This window comes from Rhinolophus sinicus, linkage group LG05 (genome assembly GCF_036562045.2).
Source record: "Rhinolophus sinicus isolate RSC01 linkage group LG05, ASM3656204v1, whole genome shotgun sequence".
NCBI lineage: Eukaryota > Metazoa > Chordata > Mammalia > Chiroptera > Rhinolophidae > Rhinolophus > Rhinolophus sinicus.
The window spans coordinates 137,833,722-137,858,926 of record NC_133755.1 but is presented as its reverse complement, the minus strand read 5'-3'; the positions used below and the strand labels follow the sequence as shown (position 1 = coordinate 137,858,926).

The 25,205-nt window shown below is 46.6% G+C and overlaps 1 protein-coding gene across 1 annotated transcript; it reads right to left on the bottom strand.

Annotated features, from left to right (window-relative positions):
• Nucleotides 1–4,338: 4,338 nt before the first annotated feature.
• On the bottom strand, nucleotides 4,339–24,638 carry NR2E1 (nuclear receptor subfamily 2 group E member 1). The gene is made up of 9 exons (XM_019734931.2): nucleotides 23,931–24,638; nucleotides 19,119–19,264; nucleotides 15,690–15,777; nucleotides 13,888–14,123; nucleotides 12,432–12,578; nucleotides 10,226–10,322; nucleotides 9,689–9,838; nucleotides 9,343–9,448; nucleotides 4,339–5,840 (listed from the first exon to the last, which is right to left on the bottom strand). The coding sequence occupies exons 1-9, from the start codon at nucleotides 23,953–23,955 to the stop codon at nucleotides 5,678–5,680; spliced, it is 1,158 nt and encodes a 385-aa protein (XP_019590490.1). The 5' UTR covers nucleotides 23,956–24,638; the 3' UTR covers nucleotides 4,339–5,677.
• Nucleotides 24,639–25,205: the final 567 nt, after the last annotated feature.

Below are 25,205 nucleotides of genomic sequence, written 5' to 3'. Positions count from 1 at the left end.
CATTACATGCCTATGACTATTTTGTAACTACCAATTTGTATTTCTTAAACCCTTCCCCCTTTTTCACTCTTCCCCCAACTCCCTCCCATCTATCACCCCAACAAATCTAGTGCCCCTCTGACACCATACAGTTATTACAGTATTATTGACTATATTCCTTAGGCTATACCCTACCTCCCCATGATTACTTTGTAACCACCAATTTGTACTTCTTAATCCCTTCCCCTTTTGTCACCCACACCCCCAACTCCCCTCCCATCTGGCAAACATCAAAATATTCTCTGTATCTATGAGTTTGTTTCTGATTTGTTTATTTTTTCTTAGGACTCCACATATAAGTGAAATCACAGCACAGCTGTCTTTCTGACACTCACTTAGCACAGTACCTTCCAGGTCTATCCATGCTGCCACAGATGACAAGAATCCATTCCCTTCCATGGCCGAGCAATATTCCATTGTATATATGTACCATCTCCTCTATATCCATTCATCCATTGATGGACACCCAGGCTGCCTCTACATCTTGACCATTGTAAACAGTGGTGCAATGAACATATGGATGCACACGTCCCCTCAAAGTAGCGGTTTGAGTTTCTTCGGATAAATACCCAAAAGTGGGATCACTGGGTCCTTGTCTCTTGTTATAGCCTTTGTTTTAAAGTCTGTTTTGTCAGGTGTAAGTATTGCTAGCCCAGCTTTTTGTTTGTTTTTTTCCATTTTCATGAAATATCCTTTTCCGTCTCTTTACATCTGTGTGTGTGTGTTTCAATCTGAAGTAAGTCTCTTGTAGGCAGCGTATGTAAGGATTTTGTTTTCTTACCCATTCATCCTTTCTATGTCTTTTGATTGGAGCATTTAATCCATTTACATTGAAAGTGATTGTTGATAGGTATGTAGCTATTGCCATTTTATTATTCATAATTTTGATTTCTATTCCCATCTTAAGTCCCTCTAACATTCCTTGTAATACTGGTTTGGTGGTAATGAACTTTCTTAGCTTTGTTTTTTTCTGGGAAGCTCTTTATCTGTTCTTTGATTCTAAATGATAGCCTTGCTAGGTAGAGCAGTCTTGCTTGTAGGTCCTTGCTTTTCATCATGTTGAATATTTTGTGCCAATCCCTTCTGGCCTGTAAAGTTTCTGTTGAGAAATCAGCTGACAGTCTTATGGGGGCTCCCTTACAAGTTAGTAGTTGGCTTTCTCTTGCTGCTTTGCCCTTAACCTTTGCCATTTTAATTACAATGTGTCTAGGTGTGGGCCTGACTGGGTTCATCTTGTTTGGGACTCTCTGCGTTTCCTGGACTGTCTATCTCCTTCACCAGGTTAGGAAAGTTTTCAGCCTTTGATAAAGCCTTGTGTGGTATGTGAGTTGGGTGAGGCATGCTCTCCGGGAGTCACTAGAGTGGGAAGAGTTGTGGTCACCAGGTTAATATAGATTCTGGTTTGGTGCCAGTGCTGAGCCTGGAAAGACTCAGCAAGTCTCAGAGCACACAGAGGCCAGTCGTTACCCACCTGGAACCCGTGGAGTCCAATAGTTTTCCTAAAAAGAGTGCAATGTGGGGGGGGCTGGCTGCTCATTGAAAAAGTGCCTCCTGTGTTGGGGAAGTTGGGTGGGATTGGGTCCCAGTGAGTCAGCAAGGCAGAGCCCCAGAGCTCACCAGACCAATCAGATTCAAATTTCGCCAGAAGCGTAGGGGGCGGGCTCAACACATTAAAGATGGCCACCGTCTGCTCGGCTGCTCGGGAGGACGACCCCTCACAGGAAAAATGGCAACTGTCCTCCAGCCCTGGCCTCAAAGTCTCACATCTCAGCCTGCTTCCCGCATGCCTCTGAGGCCCCCTGAGCCACCATCCCTCTGCTGGAGCCCAAAGTGAGTACCTGCGAGTGAGAGAGTCTGCACGGGGTGTCATAGAGGACGGGTTTCCCACAGCCTTCCATCCCACCCAGATGGTCTGAATCCCCATGTTTTTCACAGCCAGATGTTGTGGGGGCTCCTCTTCCTGGCACCAGTACGCCCGGCTGGGAGCCTGGAGTGGAGCTGGGGTCCTTAGTTCCTGCAGGGGGAACCTCTGGGGCCATTGTATCCCTCCGTATTTTCAACCACCAGAGGGGAGGCTTGGGACCATACCAGTTTGTGTCTCTGCCCCTCCTACCACTCTTGAAGTGGCTTCTTTATATCCTTAGTTATAAAACTTCTGTTCAGCCAGACTTCAGATGGTTCTTCAGGTTGATTGCTCTATATTTTATTTGTAATTTTAATGTGTTCATGGAAGGAAGCAAGCACTGTTTATCTACTTCGTCATCTTGGATCTCCTAATTTTGGGTCTTTTAAAATGTTGCAAGCCAGGTTTGATTTTTATTTGTATGTCAGAGATGCTGCAAGTAAAGGCAACACCAGTGGAAATCAGTACTGTGTGGTATGTCACAGAAAACTTACTCCCTTTTTACTTAACTGAGACTATTTTAAACAGATTAAAGTAGATTATGATTGTGATGGATTTCGTTATAGGTCAGTGATATTCCCCCTTCTCCTCCTCCGTGAGAAGAGTCCACTTCCCTGCCCCCTTGAGGTTGGGTTTTGGCCTGTGTAAAGTGAACAGTATGGCTTGAGCAGCAGCTTTAAATGGTTTGGCTCAGCCTTTTGCACTTCTGCACTCTGCTACGCAAAGAAGTTGCTTTAGAGAAACTGCCAGTCCAGAATGACGAACACTGGAGCACACTTGTACCCAAACTAGACCTGGCTGAGACTCTGGGAACCAGCCGTCTTGTGAGCAAGACATACCAGTTTGTTGTAAGCTTTGGGTTATTATTGAACATTATTGAAGCAAAACGACTAATATGTGGGTAAACAGCTTTGGACCCATTGCTTAGCTTTACCAAACCTTTTTTACATTAAATTTATTGGAAGGACATTGGTTAATAAAATTATGTATGTTTCAAGTGTACATTTCTAAAATACATCATCATATTGCATTGTGTGTTCACCACCCAGAGTCAGTTCTCCTTCCATCACCATGTATTTGACCCCCTCTTCTGCCACCCCCACCCCCACACCCTTATCCTCTGGTAAGCATTAAACTGTTGTCTGTTTCTATGAGATTTTGTTTCTTTGTCACTTTCAGTTTTATATCCTACATATGAGTGAAGTCATATGGTTCTTGACTTTTTCTGTCTGACTTATTTTGCTTAGCATGATAATCTCAAGATCCATCCATGTTGTCGCAAATGGCTATATTTCAAAGTTTTATCAAGTCTTGTCATTGGTCTCATATTTGTTTCTGATTCTCTTTTTGTCTCGTGAAATAAAACATTTCAGAAACATTTGAGGGTCTTCTTAGTACCCTTCCCCAATCCCATCTATTCCCAGAGGTAACCACTATAATACAGTTAGTGTTGTCATACTCATGTTTGTTTAAAACATTTGCTACACATTTATATATCTATAAACATGATCTATTTATATAAATACCAAACTGTACATTTCTCTGCAATTCACTTCTCACCCATCCCCACACACACTGTATTTCAGATTTGCCCATGTTAATACATTGGCTCTAGTCCACTCTGGTTAACTATTGTAACACTGTCTTTATATACCATAATGTATCTGTTGTCTGTTGGTGGACATTTTAGTTGTTAAATATGAACAGTGTTGCAAGGAACCTTCTTGCACACATTTTTGAGTTCCTTGCTTCTCTATAAGACCAACTTCTTCTCTGTGGAATCGGTAGATAAGAAATGCATGGCTGATTTAACTGCCACACATGCAATCTGCAAGGTCAGTTTAGCCAAGACTTGCTAGTACCTCTACTCCAGCCTCTCGGGGCAGTGCCCATGGCCTTGGACACCTCTGATTTCCACTACTGACCTCTGGCTGAGGTCAGTGCACTGAGATTTGCTGGGAAGATCTGAATGCACTTTCTACTGCTACTTCCATATCTTACTCCTCAATAAAGTTCTTCACACTTTATCTTTTTGATCATTAAATGATTTCAAGTTCCTAGTCAGGATTAAAATGTTGGCAAGAGAATTAGAAAGAGAGGAGTGAGTGAATGAAGACTGTTAATCGGCCTCTTTCTTCCTCACACAGCAATTTTTCTAACAGATGCAATTACATTTGAGAGCTGCAGAGAACAGAGTCTTATGTTTTATTTCTTTATTCATCATTTTACAAATGGGATTTACTGTAAAAAGGAAATTGCCTTTGTAGTTCAGTTCTTCAGGCTGGAGTACTCTGAACTTCAGTTTTTACACCAGCTGCTGACACCACCTTCATGGGTGAACACCAGCCAGGGAAGGAGGCTAAGAAATCAGGAAGAGTTCTTTTAAATTTAATATATTTTTATTCTTTGTAAATACAATGAGTACAACCTTTAACTTCACAAATCAGTTAATTCACTTTGTACAAGAAAAGTTTTACTCATCCTATGATAGTCCAAGTGCTGAATATTTTTCCTCAGTGCTAGTACCTAACAAATCAAAATGTGAAAAGTACAGCAGCTATTTTAAAATGTTTGTTTCTACATTTCCATAAGTATAGATTCATACCAAAGGAGCAGCTTATAATGCAGGATGGTATGTGTGTGTGTGTATGTGTGTGTGTGTGTGTGTATGCACGCACATGGGCACATTCAAGGCTTTACTAGAAACCAGTTTTCTGAAAGGCATTGAAGAGTCTCCGGCTGTTAGCAGTGGATCAGTCGAGAAGCCTTTTGGTGTTCATCTCCTTGAAATTCCTTCCGGCACCACGGCTGTGTTCATTTCCTGTTTCCTGTCTGTTGTGACTCCATGAAACACGAGCTTGGACCCCATTGCCTTTGGTTTCAGCACTATTTTAATGGGACAGCAGTCTGCCTCACTCAATCATTCATTTCTGCTTTATTTGGTTTTGCTGTTTTTATTCATCCTCCCTCGGCTTCTGTTCTTTTAGTAAAGCTCTTCTATTTTTGAGATGTTATCCAACCTGAAGTCCTGGTGAGAATCTCATTTTCGTCCACCAATTCCTTTGACAAGGTTGCCTGGCCTATGGTATTAAAAAAAAGAAGAAGAAGAAGGAGAAACAACAAAAGAAAAAGAAAAGGAAAAAGGTAGAGAAAAAGCAAATCTCACAGCATAAGCTACCTTTCACTTACTAACTCAGTTCTGAAGGCCACTTAATGATGTATTACAATAGAAGGGAAACTTTTGATAAAACTTTTGATTTTAAACCTAACCATCATTTTTAAAATAAAGTCTCCATCGTAGATAGTTCTGAAGGCTGCTGTCTGATGTTACACACAGAGCTATTTTTGGTTACCCAACTTTATATGCTAGAAAGGAAAAGAAAGTTCTACTTGTGTTTCAGCAGTTGACAGTTCAGCGCAGATGTCCCGATGAGAGGCAGAGTGTGACGGCCTGTGGCAACCCCTGATTCGGCCCCGTCCCAGGTCACGGCAGCAGTGAATTCTCTGCTGAGGTGGTCCTGTTATGCGTTCCCCTTTCCTTCCAGGCTGCCCTACCCTGGGTGAGGCAGCACGTCAAAGCTACTGGAACTGTTTTGTGTCAACGGACATTTTTTCCTGGAGGCTCCACCTTCCTAGATGTATGCTTCCTGAAGGGTCTGTTAGTTGAGGCTTGTTCTCTATGGGTAGAAGTTCATCAGATACTGTCCCATCCTGAAAAGTGGGGACTTGCAGACCTTAGATATCACTGGATTTGTACATATCTGAAAGCAGTCTTGTAATTGGCACGTTGCCGATGGTTTTTTTGAAAAACACTTCTTCTATGGTTGATGGGCTAATAGAACGTAAAGCTGGCAAAAGCAACAGGAGTTTTCCAAAGCGACAGGGTTGAGTGGGATATCTGAAATAGGAAAGGCCGTGAAAGCAAGGTCAGACCCATTACTAATGGGAATTAATATCTCATACTTGAACACACACCTTCTCCAGCACAATTTCCTGCCTGGGCCTCTTTAATAACATACTATCTCTGCAGCAGAGTCCCAGACAGGTACTAGTGCCCCTGAATGTTAAAGTAGAATAATTGAAGCCTGCAGAACATAAATGATGTCACAATCACACGGTGACTGTCTCAACATTAGCAAAGGGGGTAGATTTCATTCAGAGAAAAAAAATTTTTTTAATATTGTACTAAGTTTAGGCTAAATAATAAACTTAAGGTTGCCAGTATAGAAAACAGCCATGATATGGATGAGAAAACTCGTGGTAGCACCCACATTTTCTGATTCTCAAGGCTCCTTCACAAAGCTATTTCCCTCAAAGAAAATGGATTCCTTTTCTAGGAAATTCTCCAAATTATTATTCAGGCAATATACTTAGTCACTCTCAGGAATAATTCCCTCCTTATCACACTGCAAATTAAAGACTCAGTTCTGTTGGGGGGCAATGCCACCCATCTTTCATGTCAACGAAATTGACATATAATTAAAGATGTGAGAAATTGCTGAACAATTTCCTCTCTTGATGTCCAACATACATCTGTGCTCAGATATGCAAGTTCAATTTTCTGCTGTCTTTAGATGCCTATGAGCCACCTCCTTGCTTCAGCCCTGATGCTTCTTCAGTCAGTAGCTTGGAATCAGGTATGCTTGCACTTCCACAGGGAGGGCGCCCTCCACGGAAATTAACCACCTGAAAGACTGACCTCTAGGGACACATATCTGTGACAACCAAGAGCCACACGGTTGCACAGCAGGTTGATGCTGCAGATATGGCAGAGGTCTGTCTGGGCAGCCACTGTGTCCCACTCAGTGCTAGAACTGACGGGTATCAAAATTCCTTCACAGAAGTTAGGTAGAAGTTCCGTAGCAGGGCAGCAACTTTCCCACCTGTCTCCTGGCTTTGGGCACACAAGAGTCCCTCTCTTCAATGTGATATAAGGCTTATAATTCATTCTGGGCCTCTGAGAACCTTACTTGGTTCTTTCACTGCCTAGCTTCATGAGCACCCAGGATGCTCTGACTGCTCAAAACTACTTTTTTTTTTTTTTAGAATATCTATGCCCCTGACTTCATCCATTAGCATAAATAAGTAGAAGTTTTCTCTTCAGGTGTAAGTGTTTTGAGTCTGTCACAGAGTCATGTATTTGACCTTCAGTTATAACATATAGTTTATGTGAAACATCAATTCCTAGCCTTCTCATGTCCTAGATAATCAGGGAAGGAGCTTACAGAGCTGTAACAACGAACTCAGTTGGCAATGTTAACAATTAATGGACAATTAGCTCAGTTTGCTATGTTAACTTTTCATTTCAATTTCAGATTTTATTTTTCTAGACAGGAAAGTGCTCGAGGAGAATGTTCTCTGATTTGAAGGAGCTAAGAAATAAGGCATAGTCAGTTTTGTCACATGTATGACTCTAGATCTTAATATTAAATTATAGCTGTAGCAGATATCATGAAATAAGAATTCCATGTCAAAGCAGATGTGCTCCTTCCACGAATACTTTTGTTCTGAGGGTGGGAGAGAAGTAATATACTTGCCGTTTCTCTAAAATAGACTTTTGTTATTCGTGGTTTAATTTTCTCAAGTTGCCCAATAAACAGCTCCTGGCTCTCTCAGATTCTCCTTTATCACCTCTCTGGCACCTCCCACAGCACCTCTACCACCCCCTCTACTGGCTCTAATGAGCACCCTTCTCCTTGCCATTCAAAGACACCAGCTCATGTTGTCTCCTCCATCAATCAGCCTTTCCAGATTTTTCCTCACCGCTCCCCCACAACTAGAATTCTTCTCTCCCACTCTCTTCTCTGGTCTGAATTGGAGTAACACTTCTACCTCCTTCCTGCAACGATAAGGGGCAGAGTCTTATTCTCTGGTGTCCCACAATGCTCCCCAGCGGCCCTGCCCAGAGCCAGTACTCAGCAAAGGCTTAACTGAATCGGTAACTGGATATCATATTCTTCCCGGTTTGATGTTCTTCAAACCTTAATGGCTCTAAATGTCAATTTGATATACAAATTAGTTTTTAGTGGGGAAATTATGTGCTGCTCTGTTTTATAATTTTGAACAAATATTCAGTGCCTATTACATACATTCTGAAATTTAGTGGGGATTTTAAATTTAAAAACCATGGCACTTCGGGGGCAGCCGGTTAGCTCAGTTGGTTAGAGCACCATGCTCTTAACAGCAGGGTTGCCAGTTTGATCCCCACATGGGCCACTGTGAGCTACACCCTCCACAACTAGATTGAAACAACTACTTGACTTGGAGCTGATGGGTCCTGGAAAAACACACTTAAATAAATAAAAGTTAAAAAAAAAAACATAGTACTTCAACTTAGAAAAACATATACATTTTGCACTATCACTCAACACTGTTCCAATAGTATTCCATGGACAGGAGACAGTTTTACTCATTAGTATTCAAAAAAGGGTTTATATTAACAATAAAAATAAGTAGATCCTAGCAGAAGTGGTATTACTCCAAATGGATACAGTTGACTTGGGGGTTCTCTGACCCCTCATACGAGGGAGGCATTAACAGCTTCTCCCCATCTGATTTAGTTTATTCCCAGCACAGTGTCTGTGGTGATACTGAGATGATAGTGACAGGCTTCCATGGGCTTCCCTTCAAGACCAAGCTAGAGAATAAACAAGAATAGCAACTCTATTCTAACTTCAGGTCTACCACAGACGTAAAACTTAGGAAGCTAGCAAGGTTCCACAGCTCTTTGAAAGCCTTGCTTTTTTTAATCTGGAAATGGAAACAGAAAGTCTAGACCACCTGGTGGACATGTCTGCTGGTGGGCCTGAGGAGCTCTGTTGGAGCCCCAGTGGCTGAGAGTTTCTACAAATAGACAAGAACAGTCTCTGCCAGGGGTCCCTGCTTGGCACGAAGTAACCTGGTGGGTGCTACGACTCAAAGTAACTCAACAGATACCAATCAGCAAAGCCAAACAGCACTTATGTTGGGAGTAAAAACGGATGCTCTAGACCATTCTCTGGTCCTTCTATTTGGGATTGGCATCCAAAGAAAAGCACTTGCCTTTTTTAAAGGATGACGTGAATACTCTCTACTATATCAACCATACCACTTTCGCCTTCGTTTTTCACCTTTCCCACATCTGAGTCCATTTATACAAATGTGTTCAACTGGTTTGACCGATCAGCTTGTATAGCCAGGTCAGCTGAAAGGTGCCTGGCAATGTTTTCGCTTTGATGATCTAATTTGATTTGCTCCTCTTACCCACCCTTCAAGATAGGTGAGGACATAGATTCCTACTAAATTAACTGGCTGGCAACAGAATAATTAGTCAGTGTTTGAACTGGCTTTTTACCCCCTACTCACACATTCACAATGGAAGCAATTTTCTTAAGGATGCGGTCAAGTCAAACAAGAGTCACCTGGTATGGATGTAGCTGTTAAGAGTTAGCTGAGCCTCATCTTGAAGAGCTGCGATGGCAGCAGCATTCCGGAAACTTCTCAGTTCAGAACCACTGTGTGTAGGAACTAGAAATGAAGACCAGGAAACCGTGATAGAAATGTAGCTGGGGAAGCAGCTCGCAGAAAGCGATGGCCAGCAAGAGAACACACAAGTCCCCACGCTTATTGAAATGGGGCCAGACTGCATTTGCAGCGCCCTTGAAAACCATCTCCTCTTTTTGCAAAGGTCAGTCTGGACTGTGAGGTGGCTGAATTAGTGAGGCAAAACGGGGGATGGAGAAGAGACAGGGGTTTGTGGCTGCTTACCAGCTTTGAAAGTGACGATGCATTTTAGACAGGCAAATTCAGTAGCGTCTAACCGGAGTTGTCTAAACCGAGCCACCACCTCTTGTAGAGCCTGTATTTCAGATATGATCTTGTTCAGTTTCTGGGAATCTGTGTTGTCACCATTCATGCCTAGAATAAAAATATGGAATAAATGCTATAATATGAAGGCATTTTCATAATTTAATATTGATTTTTGACAAAATCCTGCATATCAATATCTATTCAATTGTCACTCTGAGATATCTGATTCCATGTAAACTGGCTATATTGTATGAAAGTTAATATAAAATCTTCTCTTGAATGATAACAAACACAGTAATTTGCATTTAAATAACAATGCAAGCAGTCATGAATACAACAAAACAACATTATTTGCATTTAAATATAGATTTATAAATGACAGGTATACTCTATTGTTCAGTAGGAATTTGTTATTCTTTACATGTTGTTCTTTTTTCAGTAATGTATTTTTATGGTAATTTCTACAACAAAGTCATTAAATTGTGCAATTCTTACCAGATACAGCCAGTAGAGTGTTAGCATCAACCGGAATGGCCCATTGTGCTATTCCTAGAACAAACAGTTCTCTCCAAGCATCTTCCAAAAGCATCAGCTGTCATACAATAGATGTATAATATAATATAGTGTGTAATTTATAAATTTATAAACAATTTCAATATGTAAATTTCCATTATTTTAAAAAGTGTTTTAAATGCCTGTCTTGGTAATTTTTCCTCTGAATATTCTAGCTTTCCCTTGTTTTCCTTTTTGAAAAGGTGCCTATAGATAAACATTTGAGAGTCAGCCATTCCAATCCCCCAAAGTTGCTTCCCTTGGGAAAGGGTTTACCCTTCTGGTCCTCCCATGCATTCATTCCTGACCACCTAGAAACTTCTCCCCAAGACCCAGCAGCTCAGCAGACAGATTCCCCTTATATAAAATGCTTATATTATCAAAGTTGAGGATTCCAGACTAAGCTTGAAGATCTGGGTCCCCATCTTCCTGGTGGGTGTAGGGGTGTGTGTGTGTGTGTGAGAGAGAGAGAGAGAGAGAGAGAGAGAGAGAGAGAGAGAGAGAGAGAGATCACTAATTCCCAAGACGCATGCAGGGAAATCAGGGTGTAATTATGTTAATCGGGTTTTGCTGAGTTTACCTCATCTCACTGCCTGATTTTTCTGAGACTCATAAGTGGACAGCATCAAGGTGCTTGTCATTTTCATTCTAATAAAATGTGCTACTGAATATTTAAAATGAAAATCTGGCTCCTTTTCCAAATGAATATACTGGATTCCACTTCACTGCAGTTTGCTAGTTGTTGAAGGGTTTCCACCGAAGGGCTGAGTGGCAGACAGTAAATAAATTTTGTTTGGATTAAAGAGTATACAGATACGTGTTTTGAGAAAAAACAGCCAATTTACACACACACACACACACACACACACACACACACACACAGTAAATGCTTAGAGCCAACCAGTAAACCTGATCAAAGATAGACCCTAACCATCTTGAAAAATCTTCTTTTGAAAAATCTAAAAATTCAGCCAATTCTGGATGATTCATATGAAAGGATTTCTATTTGGAAGCTAAGAGCTGAATTGTGAAGGCTTGTAACCAAAATCAAAAGGTTTAATTTTCAAAAAGCTTTATTTTTAAGTTTTATTGCATTAAGTACAAAAAATAATAGTTTAAAAATGCAAGGTAAACAGTATCTAATTCTGGCCATGTCTGAAAGTCCAGATCATGAAAAAAAAAGAACATTCCATGCTAGAAGATTAGATGTTTTCAGCACACTGCCAGGTTTCTCTGTAGGAAACGTACTTCATAGTAAGGGGCACTATTACGTTTTAATTAGGTATAAAATGAATTAAATAAATCTTTTGTTTTAGAACTACTTATTAGGCTTTTGGGAAATTTGTCATTAATTTCCATGAATGCACTGATAACAGCCGATGACTATGAACACTTCATTTTCTTTCTTTCCCCTAAGGTTGGAAAAATTCTAGCAGAGGCCATTTTTGATGTTCCTAACAACAAAATTTCTGGGTTTTGGTTCGATGCAATTTTTAGCAGCACATACTTTTACTCAGAATGTCATTTACAACCACAGAATTATGCACAATGTCTATTTGTTTGCAAAATGTCTAAAAGTACTTAAAGAATCAAGGGAGAATGTATCCTGCAGGAGGTGTACAATGCACCCTTTAATTTCACATGCTGATAAATCAGTAACCAAAACTGTGAGTATCTCAATGGAAAATACAAAGCTGTGAATTTGGAATAATGAGACTAGTTCCAAAAATCTTAGAGGAGAATTATCACCTTCTATTTCTCTCAGTCCCAATGTTCTTAAGAAAACATTGTTTTAACAATTTCTTTTTAAATCATGGAGATTTTTTAAAACTTGTGGTTAAATTTGATGTTTCAATTAAGCTAAAAAAAAACAACAACCCCAAAACGATAATGTCCTTTTATGTTTGTTTATCATAGACCGGATCCAACTTTCCAAAAACAGCATAATTATATTTCTTAGTAAGGATTCCATAGCTAGATGTTTTGAACCCATAGAAAGGAGCTAATAAAAATACTTTCCTCATTGCTGTTAAGAACTGATGTGTGGCCTCGGGGATTTATCCAGGTAACCTCCAGTTTCACAAGACTGATGACTGTTGCCTCTTCCCAACCTCCTTCCCACAAGACCTCAGGGCCCTCTTGGTCATACCTGGTCTTGCAAAGACAGGGTGGAGAAAGCTGGTACACTCTTAGCCCACTTGATGCTCATAAACAGAAGCCTGGCAGCTGATTCACACACTGACTCTGTGGCCACTTCATAGAGATACATTGGGGTCCCATTCACTTCATGGGGGTACTGGGTGAGGAAGAAACAGAGACACCAGGAAATGAGGAAACCACAGCTTGGCAGGAAGAGCCAACGTTTAAATTTTCTAATTAAAACAAGGAAGGAGATAGGAATTTGGATGTTCTGTTAAATGGTCAGTTGCCATAGAGGGATAAAAGCCAAACATCTATAGCTATCGAGTTTGGGAAACTGTTGGGAGAGGCCTGTTTACACTCTTTGTGGGCCTGTTCCTTCCAGAGGCTGCATCTGGCTTCTCTGTAACCCTGCAGCAAATTTTCCTTGGGCTGAGCCAAGTGCCAGGCCTGTCTCCCAATTTAGACAAGAGCTGCTTGCATTTGTATAAATAAAAATAGATGTGAAAAAAAGTATAAATTAATAGGCATCCCAAACACAAATATGCATATGAGTATTTTTAGAAAGGATTAGTATATTATGGAAATATTTCAATTAGACATCTTAATCATTCACAGAGCATTCCCATTCATAACTGACAACATATTCATAACACTACTTTCCCAAGCTTATTATATACACATCAAGGGTAAGAAAGCAATATTAAATATTGTGTGTATGCGGGTGCCCAGGTGTCTGGCTTCCCTGCCGTGTGGGGCTGCAGCTGGCCCTCCTCTGGGGGAGATTGGGAGCCCTTCTTGGCCTGGAGTGGGGGTTTTGGGTAAGTACCAGCTGGAAACCTGGAGGTTAGTCCCTAGGTGGCAGCCTTTTGAGGTAGGTCTGGCTGTGGCCCTGCTAGTAGAGGCTCAATCCTGGTGTAAATCCATGTGACTCAGAAGAAAGTGAGGAGAGAATGGGAGATGAAGCCAGGTCCCTCAAATTGTCCTAACAGAGTGAGCTTCTCCTTTAAGGTATGGAACCATAGCTTTCCAAGAGAATAGACCCCTGAGATTTGCAACTCAGGGGCTCTTTTGCCAGCTATAGGCAATGCCTTTCTTCTAAAAACAAATGTCTGTTCTTCTGGTCTTCTAGGCTGCCCTCTCAGTTCAAACAGGGCTCTGCACCAGGGCATTTTTCAAAGGTTCAGGTCCCAGGGCTCCACCTCAAACTTGCTGAAAGGGGCTCTCTGGGGGATGGGTCCAGGAGTCCACAGTTCAGAGAGTGACTTTGCTGCACACCAAAGTTTGAGCATCCCTGTCTCAACAGGGAAGAACGAGATGCCCAGAGCTCCCTGCAAGGCCTGGCCCAGTACCCTTAGGGGTCTCTCCATCTTTTGTCTGACCCCATCCCAGCTCAGAAGGAATGGCTGCCCCCCTCTGCACCCTCTGCTCAGCACCAGACTCCATGAGCGCAGCAAGCCACTGACCTTGGGCGTGGGCTGCGCCAGGCTCACGAGGGTCTGCCGCTCAGGGGTGGCGGACACCGTGGCCAGCTCCAGGCCATGCGGCTCCAGCTGCGTCACTGCGGTGAAGAAGGCCGGCGCAGGCAGCGCGGCAGAGGGGAAGTGCGCAGCTGCCCCGTTCTCCTCCTTGTGTCCACGGAAGTAGAGGGCCACCTGCTTGCGGATGGTGGACGTCCGAGGCCCGCGTTCGTGCTGCACCGCTGCAGAGACAGACAGACAGACACACGGCCGGGATCAGAGTCTTGGAGACTCTTAGCCGCTGCCGTGCTGCAGGGCCAAACGCCACGTCCGGGCAGGCAAGGTAACCCGAGAGGTGAGAAGAAAGGAGAGGGAATGTGAGAGCCGAGGGCACTCTGAGACGTTCTAACTGCCATGATGCATGCATTAGGAAGTCAGGGCCGAGAACAGGAGCCCGGCACAAGGAGTCAGGCTAAGGACAAGCCTCAGGCAAGACTAGATGTGTTCTCTGTCCTGCTTCCGTTCAGGGCTACCCCCACCCGCCCAGGGGAGGTCGCAGGATGACAGCGACCCTCTGGGAGGCACTACCTAGGCATCCTCGTCCACACCCAAGACGAGAGGGGGACACTGCACACAGCCAGGCACTACATCTCTGCGCAGAATTTTCCCGCTCCGCCCAAGGATGACTCCCCGCAAACTCCACGCGGAAATGGCTTTTGGCCTCCGAGGGCACCAGGAGAAAAGGACCTGAGCTCGGGGACGTTGGGGAATGGGATGTGGGAGAGCCCGTCTGGGAGTTTGCTGGAGAAAGGCTTGGGAGATGTGACAATTACCACCAACAGTTTAAACAAACAAATTAATTCAGGGCAATCTTCCGCTCGCCTAGCTTGACAACTTGTCAATACAAAAGTTCAACAGGTTGGACGCTCCCTCCTGCTTCCTGCGCCGCAGAGGAAAGAGCTCTCCCCAATGGGCGTTGTGACTCCTAGGGCTGCGAGCCCGGCCTCCGCCACTGCAAACTTCACTACGCACTCCGTGTGGACTCCCCATTCCTCCCTCTGGGCCGTTATCCCCGTCCCCGCCCGGCCCTGGGGCGCCCTCGCCAGGCCACCACGGGACACACCCTTGGACTGCGCTCTTTGCCCAAGAAGCATCCAGAAGTCCTAGTTCTTACTGCGAGTGTTTAAGAGCCTTCTGGGAGTTGGGTTTCCGAGGCACCCATCGGCCTCACCCTACCGCTCCAGCCCCTTTCTGTAGAACCCAGAGAAAACCCCGGAAAATCCCAGATCTCCACAATGGCCGTCCTGATTTTGGAATCAGTGAATTTGCAAACGGACTCGAAGTCCCGCGTGCTCCTGTCTCTGCCCTCCCTGTTCCAACACACCGTCTTCTAGTTATCACGATTTCCTCCCCGGACACTATCCAGACTGAGATCCTGCGAGAGATTGAAGGGCTTGGGGGTGGCCCACAAAAGGGCTGCAGGGAGAGGCGAGAAGAGGAATTAGAACGCGAGGCAAGATATACGGCGCGCGTATCCCCAGCAGGGTAGGAACGCTGCCTACTTGGGGTGGTTGTGAGGCACAGGTTCCGTATGTGGGCATGGGCCTTGCCCTCCGTGGTTCAGTGGGGTCGGGAGGGGACTCATGCCGAGATCCGGAAAGATACGATTGAAAGCTCCAGGCCAATTCCCAGAATCCGGAAAAAAGTGGAGATGGTTTTACATGCATAGAAGAAGTACATTGTACTTTCTGTACATGCAATTTACTTACTACTCAAACATTAAAAGAGTAAAAAGCTGTACTGATTACCATCTTTGTTCATGTTCACTTCCAAACACTTCTTCAGCCGACACGCCCTGCACTGGTTTCTGTGCGTCTTGTCCACCGGGCAGCCTCCCTGGAACAGAGCGCAAGCGGTCAGCGCCCCACCCCTACCCCAGCCCACCCAGCCTTTAGACTGGAGACACGATGACGGTGCTGGGTGGGGGGAAACGGCGTAGAGGCGGGAAGAGACCCCGCTGCCCACACAGGAGTCGCAAACCTGGGTCTGCGAAACGCGAGGGCCTTGGGCACAGCAGGGCCAAGTAGAGAAAGGGCCTGGGATTCCTCGAGCTACTTCAAGAGGACCAGCCCCTGATCCTATGAAAGCGGACACGGAGGAAAATGCTTCTCCAATCCGGTGAAGGGTCAGAGCGCCTGGTTTGCCTGACTCTGCTGTACTGGGAGGAGAAGCTCCCGAGGGGAACTTCCGCCAGTGGAGGAGGTGGTAAAGCTGGGGCGAGGCTTTTCAGGACCGAAGACAGCGACCTGGCCCCAGAGGAGGAGGCCGCCGAGCTCTACTGGGAGCTAGCTTCCCCTGGAGGTTCCCCACCACAGCGCCGCTCCCGCCAGCTATTCTTTCCGCTTTTAGGTCTTTCTCTACCTCTTTCTGTCACTTTCTGGGTGAGCCCATTTATGTCAGATAAATATTTCCCATTTATTCTTCGCTTCCTGTTTCCTCGCTCTTGCCTTTGTACTGAAAGCCATCCTTATAACCAGCATGTTGAGAGTTGTGTTAAAGACTAGCCTCAGCCCAGATTCATGGAAACACAGCCATTCCTGGAAGATGAGGCAGAAGTCGGAGTGGTTAGCAGGGCAGGGCCTACAGACGTGAGGATGAAAAGGAAACAGCCCAAAATCTAGACATGCCCACCAAGAAAATATGACCAGGAAGATAATGTGATGGACTGTCTGACAAAATGATAATATGGACTGAGGCTATTAGCAAAATAACTGAAAAAACAGGCAATTGCTGCCTTGGAAATATTTATCTGAGACACGTGTGAAAATAAATATTTTATCCAATGCAATGTTCTGGGGAAATGTTAGCCATTAAAATAAATCTACAAAGAAAGTTTCTTAGGGAATTCATTCTGTGTTAGATGACATTACTGAGGGAACACATACACAGATGCATACTCATATGTACACGTGTATTTTATACACAGAAAATACATAAGAAGTTTGGTGCTCTCTTGTGTTTATATGAGCTGCTACTTTTAGATTTGCAGTGAGAATAAAGTAAATGTATATTTTGCTTCATAATATCAACATTTTACATATGCTGAAGTTGGAGTAAATACATTTCCTAAAATATCCCTTAGGGAAAATTACATATTAGAAAACACAGGCTTATGGGATCATACCCCTCTGATTTAAAATATGTTGATTTATTTAAAATAAAGCTAGGGGAGAGACTCATAACACTTTCTAAATGTCCTCATTACTGTTTGTAATAAATTGGAATATTATTTACCTAATCTTAGAATAAAAGAGAAAAAGGAAATAATTTTTGGTTCCTAAGTAAATTCTTCAGGGCATCTTGGCTCGTTAATATAATAGCTCAATATAAAGAGGCTTAAAGAACTTATTATTAAACGCAATCACATGTCTGTCTTCAAATGTTATCCCCCTAGTATTCTGATAAACATGTTAATGCAAAATGGATGCCTTCATTAGTTTTTAAGAGTGTCTTCAAATCAGATCATATGTATATAAATATGGAGTCGGAAAGAAAGATGAGCACCTCAGCTTGGTCCATTTTTTCTTTCAGCAAGGAGAGGACCACCAAGCCTGATGAGCCTATTATCAATCCTTTACAAGTACTTGGACTGACATCAATATGTTTGAATTGATAGCCAACCCCTTTGAAAATATGAAGCATAACATCTGAGATTTTGATTCCCCAATTCTGTGCATTGCATAAAAGTAAAAGATAATTTAAGTAGAAGCCTCCTCAAATCTAATGACCCACAGTAATACCATATTCCTGTGGAGCTATTGGGATACAGTCCTGTGTGTATATAACGTGATGTACCCATATGGTGAAGCTAGAAACTGATACAGAGCTGTGAACCCAGTTAAACAGATAACAGGGACGGAGAGTTCCAAATAACTTATCCAAAAGCAGATGTCTTCTTGTTTTTGTTGATCATCCAAATCTATCAGAAACTGATAGAAGCAGACGTGGCTTCAGAAAAATATAGGATAATTCACTAGCACCGGACAATATATATATATATATATATATATATATATATATATATATATATATATATGCCTAGCTGGACCATCAGCCTTAATGTGTCTTTCAGAGCAAAAATTAATATAAGACTGGGTCTAATATAATATAATATAATATCGTGTCTTATATTAATTTTTGCTCCAAAATACGCATTAGTGAAAAGGTTTTACTATTTTGTTATCAAAGGATGACTTACGACTAGTACACTCTCATAGGATGTTCAAGGTGGTGGCTCTGTACTGAGAGTCTGTGTGCCTGGCTAAGGAGAAGGCAAAATGTGGGACCAAAAGGCTGATTGCCTAGGTTGAAATGAGCCTATTGTTGAGCTGAAAACTAAGTCAAGGTTCTACTCGCTGTTCTGGAAGCTTCGGCTCACACTCAGCCCATGCCCTGACTCCCCTGTCTCTTTCAGGTCTGACTGCCCAAGACCAAAATACAACCAACCAGGCACATCTTCTAAGCAGAGAGAGAAGATATGGGAACCTGGGAAAGGGTTCAAGTTGCTCCTTCCTTGGGAGCCCTTCTCTTCCTGCTCCCTCTGCCATTTTCTGAGAAGGCCCAGCTAAACTCATATAGGTGCTGAAGTCCACTGCTCACTTCCAGAGCAACCGTACTTCTCCGAAGTTGAAAGGGCACAGGCCCTCACAGAGCCCATTCTCTCTGTTTCAAGTGGCCAGCACTCACTTTGGTTCTCAACTTTGAGTGGGATGCCCTGTGCCTTTTACTTCTGCCATCCCAGGCAGTGGGTCAGGACACTGAGCGCAGCTGCTGCTGCGAGTGGCGACATGGTGGACAGGCCACACAATGCAGCCTCTTTCTCCCGCTTACACTTGAGGTTTGGATTCTTAAGGTCTGTAAGTCCCCTGGGCTGGCTTTATAGCCACTAGTGGTGGGCCTCACCCAGTGTCACAATCTGCAAAATGGACGCCTTAACGATTAAAAGTGGAAGGGGTGGGGCGGGCACTAGGATTTCAGACTTCCTACTGCGAACTCATCTGTCTCCCCTAACCTTTCCTCGCCTTGCCCAGGGGAAAGGCCTCCGAGAGTTGAGTCATGAAGAAGGGGAGAGGAAGAGAGAGGTCAAGGCTTGGTCTTTCCTGAACAGCCTTGAAACTCAGAGGAGGCCTTGGCACGAAGAAGAGGGGAGGCAGCAGAAGGGAGCCTGGCTAAGGTACCTGGTTTCCAGATTTGCAGACGTACGTCCTATTCCTTCGGATACTCCGTTTGAAAAACCCAGAGCAGCCATCGCAGGCGTAGACCCCGTAGTGTTTCCCCGAGCTGCGGTCGCCACACACTTTACAGGGGATATCTAAAATGCGGCCTGAAATTGCCAGAAAGACAGGGAAGGGGGGGGAAGGGGCGAGAGGAGAGGAGGGCGGAGAGGAGGGAAGAAAGGGGAGAGGGGGAGAGAGAGAGATGCTAAGCAATCTGACCTCTGAAGGGATTAGCACCGAAGCTGCGGTAAAAGCAAATAATGAAGTGATTTTATAGCCAAACTTTTTTTCCTTGAGCAAGTGTCAGTTTCCTACAATGAGCATTATTCATGCACCGCTACATGTATTTGGGTCTCCTCTAATCGCCGAGACCCATTTTGGAATAAAAGATTACAGCAGGACGGGGCCGCAGCGCGGCCCGCCGCTGCCTTTCTGCTCCGCGGAAAGTTTGGCCGCCTCCCTCCCCGGCTCCTGCATTTAACCGAGAAAGTTGTTAGTGAGCGCGCAAGGAGACAAACTTAAAATACAAAGGGGAAAAGAAGAAAAACAAACACGGTTGGAACCAGGAATGGTAGCTGGAAGGCAATCGAGTTTTCTCTGAGCTACCGGGCGGTTGTTATTCTCAGGATTATTATTGTAATGCTAATACTAGGGTTATTAGTGATAATAAGGGTAGTAGTAATTGCCCAACTTTCGCTTTACCTATTTTTAAAAATATTTGGTGGATCGCTTTTGAGAAATTATTTCTTCTAGGAAATAAAAAATTATCTCCAAAGTAACTAGCACCGGGCTAGGAAAGTGAATAGAGGAGAGTAATGCACGTGTGTGATTCTATGGCAGGTTCGCGTGGGCCAGCACCCCGTGTCCCTCCACTCCCCAACTTCTTCCTTAAAGACTTCTCCCACGAGAGCCTCTGTTTTCCCACCGCTCCCCGAGGCTAAAGTTTTAGAGTCTAGACTGCCCCCCCTCAACTCCCATTGGGCTCAACGGTCGCCTGGTTTAAGAGAACTTTCCTTGAAATCCCCTTAAGCCTGGCGTGGCCGCGGGCCCTGGAGGAATGCGCGGGAGGAGATAATATTCGAAAATTCAGTAGGGGAGACCTATTTTTCTCTAAGGTTCAAGAGGCCAACCATCCTGAAGTGGTTTACAGGAACTTGGAAATCTTTCCTCCCGCAAACAAAGCGAGTATTACTTAAATAAAGTGTTAACTTAATTAACACCTTAATAATTATGATTACAATAGTATCTAGAAGTTAATAATAATTAACTTCTTAACATTTAATTTTCCTGTCGCTACTCTTCGAGGGCCTCCAGTCTGGGCCCGGGGGACTCAGGACTTGGTGAAACTCTACAGCTGCCTCTCGGAGCGCTCAGGTTGGGGACCGCTTTCAGGCTGGGGTGACGAGAGGCTGGGGTGAGAACCACTGGCCGAGGGGAATAGGAAAGGTGAGGGCGCGGTGTGGGGTCAGCCCCCGAGGCGTCAGAGATGGGAACTTGCTCGTGGGTTGGGAAGCATCTGGGCGCGTGCGCACCCCCGGCGCGGCCTTGGAGGACTGGCGACTGGGGGGAGGGGAGCGGTTTCGAGAGGGGCGGGAGAGCAGGGAGGACGCGGGCAGCCGGGGTGGGGAGGAGGCTCGGTACACACCAGGCTCGGCTGGGGTAATTACAACCCCACCGTAGCACCTGCCTATAGAGCCACCAGTGACCCGTCAAAAAGAGTAGCATGGGAATTCGGATGGCGACAAAGGCCCGCTGGGGAGGCACGCAGCGCGGCGACCACCGCCACGGCGCCCCCTCTCCCGCAGAGTGGGAGGAGAAGTTGTGCGGTGGGGGAAAGGGGCTGGACAGAGCCCGGGGAGGCCACAGCGGGCCTTGTCCCTCACCCCTCCTCACCCCCGGGCCTGTCACTGCGCCCAAGGGAACTCAACGGCGGCCAGCAGTCCAGGACTCGAGCTCTGCTACACCGCACTCACTCTGGAGGCAGTACACTTGGTTTACATAATTTGCAACCATCCTCCTCTGTATAACACACGCCCCTCTGCCTGAGTTGGGTCCCCACATTTGGGGTCCAGCAATCCCGTCGCCCCAGCAGTCTTCTTCCCGGGGACACTTTTGATAATGCCAAGATGGGCGCGCGAAGGAGCAGTGAGTGGTAGGATTTCTTTACCCCGCTTCCCATCCAGACAAGAGGCCAGGGACACACGTCTCTGGATATCCCCGCTGGGGTGGAGGGAGGACCCGACTGGTGCCCCCCAGGGCCACCAAGACTGCGGGTCGGTCCTGTTTCTTCGCTGACCAGGACAGATTAGAGACAGGCTACCCGCCTGGAGCGGGGCACAGGGGGAAGGGACGCGAAGATTCCGGAACCTAGAGGGTCTGCGCCTCAAACTCGGCCGCCTAGCTACTTTAGGGTGACTTGGGGTCACGAGACAAGCTGGTTGACCCCGACGCAAAGCGCCTCTCATTTAACAAGCCGAGCGAGCTCCGACGTGAGGCAAGCTGGAGTTTCCTGAGGCTGGAAAACCGTTCTTAACTTCCCTCGCCAGGGGGTCCCCTTGGGGCTTTTTGTGTGTCATAATTGCCTAAAGATATATGGCAGCTTCGATTACTGTAATTACCATCAGAGGCTGTTGAAAGAAGTTAGTCTGGGCCGCAGAGGTGACTGGCCAGGGTCTTGTTACCACCCAGGCGGGGCTCCCGGCTGACTGCGCTCTGCTCTCCAGCCGTGCTAGGCCGAGCGAGGCGGGGGCTGCAGACCTCGCGGCCTGGCTCAGCCCTGACCTCGCCCGCTGCGCGCCGACCTCCTCGCGGACCCCAGCCCGCGTGCTACAGGTTTCGGGCCCGGCTGCCGCCACCGCTGTGGGAGCGCCTGGCTGCAGCGGCGCCACGGGCGGGGCCTGCGGTGCTGCAGACCTGAGAAACCTCCGCAGCGGCGGCCGGACTTCAGCCGGGGTTCCAAGCTTCCGAGGCCAAACTCTGCCTCTTGGGAAGCTGGAAAGCTACAGTTGCCCGGATGCGTCCCTCTGCCTTTCCCCCTAAAAGCCGGGAGGGTCTGCCCGCCTGCTGGTCTCAGCACGTCGGCGGGCCCCCAGCGAACAGAACTTCGCGCCCGCCCATTCCCTCGCCTACGAGACCTCACCTTTCAAGCCCCCCCCCCCAACCCGGCGGCTCAGCACCCCAAACGGGTGAAAGAGTAGGAGATTCCTTACTTCCAGGGAAGGAGGCCAGGGCCCGTCACAGGGTGAACTAGCATGAGGCCTGCGGAGCCCCACAGGCTTGGGTTTTTGCAATGAGGTTCCGAATGCAGCAAGAAAGGTTTCCTTCTGCACCTTCTGGGAAGGACCCGCGCACGCGGGAACATGGGCCATAAGAAGCGAACTCGCCTCCTTTCCCAGAGAGCTGAACAGCGAGGCCAGGGTAGGCCCGAGGTAACTGGAAACGCTAGTCCTCCTCAAGGGTCGGCTCTTTGGCGGGCCGCGTTTAAGATTCCTTCTCTCTTCCCTCAGCCCTAAATATAAACATTTCTCCTTTTCTCTTTTTTGTTCACGTTCATTTTACCCTAATTTTTAAAACGGCCACACTCACGCCAAAACAATTGAACAAAGTGAAAACGCAACCCACTTTTTTTAGGGGGGTCAGAAATTGTATCCCACCGAAGTGAGACTTTACTATCAGTCTTCAAAAATGTCTCGGACTCTCCCAACTTTCAAACACTCAGGACAATGAGGGTGAGGGACGGGAGGAGGTGGCTGAAGAAAGCACATAGCGTCAAAAATGCTACAGGCAAAATACAGCACGGGCGGTGTTAGAACTCCCGGACATGGGATTGCGGGAGCCGCCACTCCCAGCCTTGGACCCTGGAAACGGCAGCCCCGAGCCACGGGAAGGCGGGAACTGAAATGTCCCCGGGAGATCCGAGCATTGCGGTCGCGCCCACCCAAAGCAGGCTCTGGCCTGCACGTTCTCAATTCCGCAGGCTCAGGGCACGCAAATGCCCTCGCACATCCACTTCGCCCCGCACTCGGGCGTCTAGGGGCGGCTGGAGGTCAGCCTCGGCTTGGCGTGAGGAGGGCCAGCCACCAGCTAAGCAAGTTTGAGAAAGGAGAGAAGCGCGCTAAGGGAACAGGCCGCACACTCCTGCCTCTGCCAGGCTCGCTCTCGGAAAGCCCTTGGGATTAGGGATTTGGTCCTCTCTTTGCTACAGCCATTTGCCATACTTTAAATTCCCCAGTTATGACCTACGCGGATTTAGGATTAAGGAAAATGTGACTTTTAAATTGTTTCTGCTTCCCAGTTTGCAGGATTATTTGAAATAGCTAGAAACAGGGTGCAAAGCATTCCATTCACAATCCGCTTTACGCAGAGTTGCTTCTGCGCGCCGGAGCTACCCGACAGGAGTTTTGAGAGAGCGTGTTATTGTGCTGCCGCCTGGAGCTGCGGCCTAGTTCCCGCCCCTGTCGCCCCCTCCTCCCCGCACTTGGCAGCTAAGTGGAGGGAACTCGCTGGACTAGTGGGCTGCATGGGTCCCAACTTTCCCACCCTACCAGAATCGGGGGGAATCAAGAGATCCAGAGGTAACGAAATTGTTCTTCCCTCACCAGGAAACGTTCCGACTCACGGTCTACAAGGAGCTGGGCCAAAGCTCACACACGCCGCTGGAGTACCTCTCCCGGGCTTGGAGCCGCTGCGCTCGGGGCAGGACCTCCCAGGCCTCCCCGCCCTCCTGCCCTAGGCTGCGCGCCTGAGCCCCGCCGCAGCCGGAAAGGTACCCACTTGTTGATCCTGCGGGCTTGCTCATGCTGGCGGTCTCAGGGCGGAGCGGTTGGTGGGCGCTGCTCGATTCCCGGCCCACAGAGCCCGCCTCGCTGCCCGGCGCAGCCGCTCTCCAGCCGCCCTCCAGCCTGCGAGGCTCCGGGGCGGGACAGGTGCGTGTCGGTCGCGCGCTGCGCTGCTCCCCCGCGACTCAGAATTCGTTCCACAGTGGAAATTTAAGCATCCTTAAGTTTCTTCCCGGCTCTTGCAAAACTGCAGCTGCTGGGAATGTTGCTTGATATGGACACACGCATGAACAGACAAATGGAGAGACGGACAGGCAGATCGAGGAAGAAGGGAGAACAGCAAGAGAGGGGTATTGAAGGACAGAGATGGAGCCACAGAAATGGTCTTCCTACGGAGCAAAAAGGGCAAAATCCCTCTCTTTCCCCATTCCTGTCTCTCAGTCTTCAATTTTCCCCTCTACATTAGGCATGCAGGGTGTAGACAGATCCCTGCAGACCGCTGGTCTTCTAAGGAAAGAAGAAAAACACAACCGCAGTCTCAGCAGAGGGGCTCGGCGCTGCTCAAACCCGAGTGCCGAGTGGGAAAACTAGATTGCTGGGAAGTCTTCCGAGGGAACAGGCGGCCAGGTCTCGATTTCCGGGGAGAGCCGCGCTTGCAGCAGCAAAGGGTCCCCGAAGTTCATTACCCCGTGACTTTGTGCTTGTCGCTGCGGGCTGGGTCCCCTGTAATATCTCCAGAGGCGCTCTGACAGGCAGCCGCGGGGAGGGGAATAGGGCGTCCCTGGCCCACTTAGCTTTTCCCCCAACTCCTGGCGGGGTCTGACGTCAGCCATGTGCGGGGAGGGGATGAGAAGAGGGAGGGTGTTAAATGCTAATGATATTAATGAACCTCCAAGCGGCTCCCAAAGAAAATGCAGGCGCTCTCAAAGCTGACTAGTTAGAGCGTGTGAATATGGGAGTGTGGCTCAGTGCGAGCAAGACGGTGCTGCTCATGTAATAAAAATGAATTATTATATTTCATGGCAAGGGGGAAGTGGAGGGGAGATGGAGCTTTCTCGAAAAACGCTTCCCCCTTCTCTCCTGAGTGCCAGACAATTTCCTGAAAGAAACTGGGTGGCTGTGTGTCTGTGTGTGATTGTGGGCGCTGGATGTGGCCATGTGAGTTCATTCTGGGACCTGTGCCCCTTCTGTTGGGTAAAACTTGGATCTGGCTCGAGGTGAGTAATTGTTCATTTGCAACTATCCACGGAAAGTTATAACTGAGGACTCT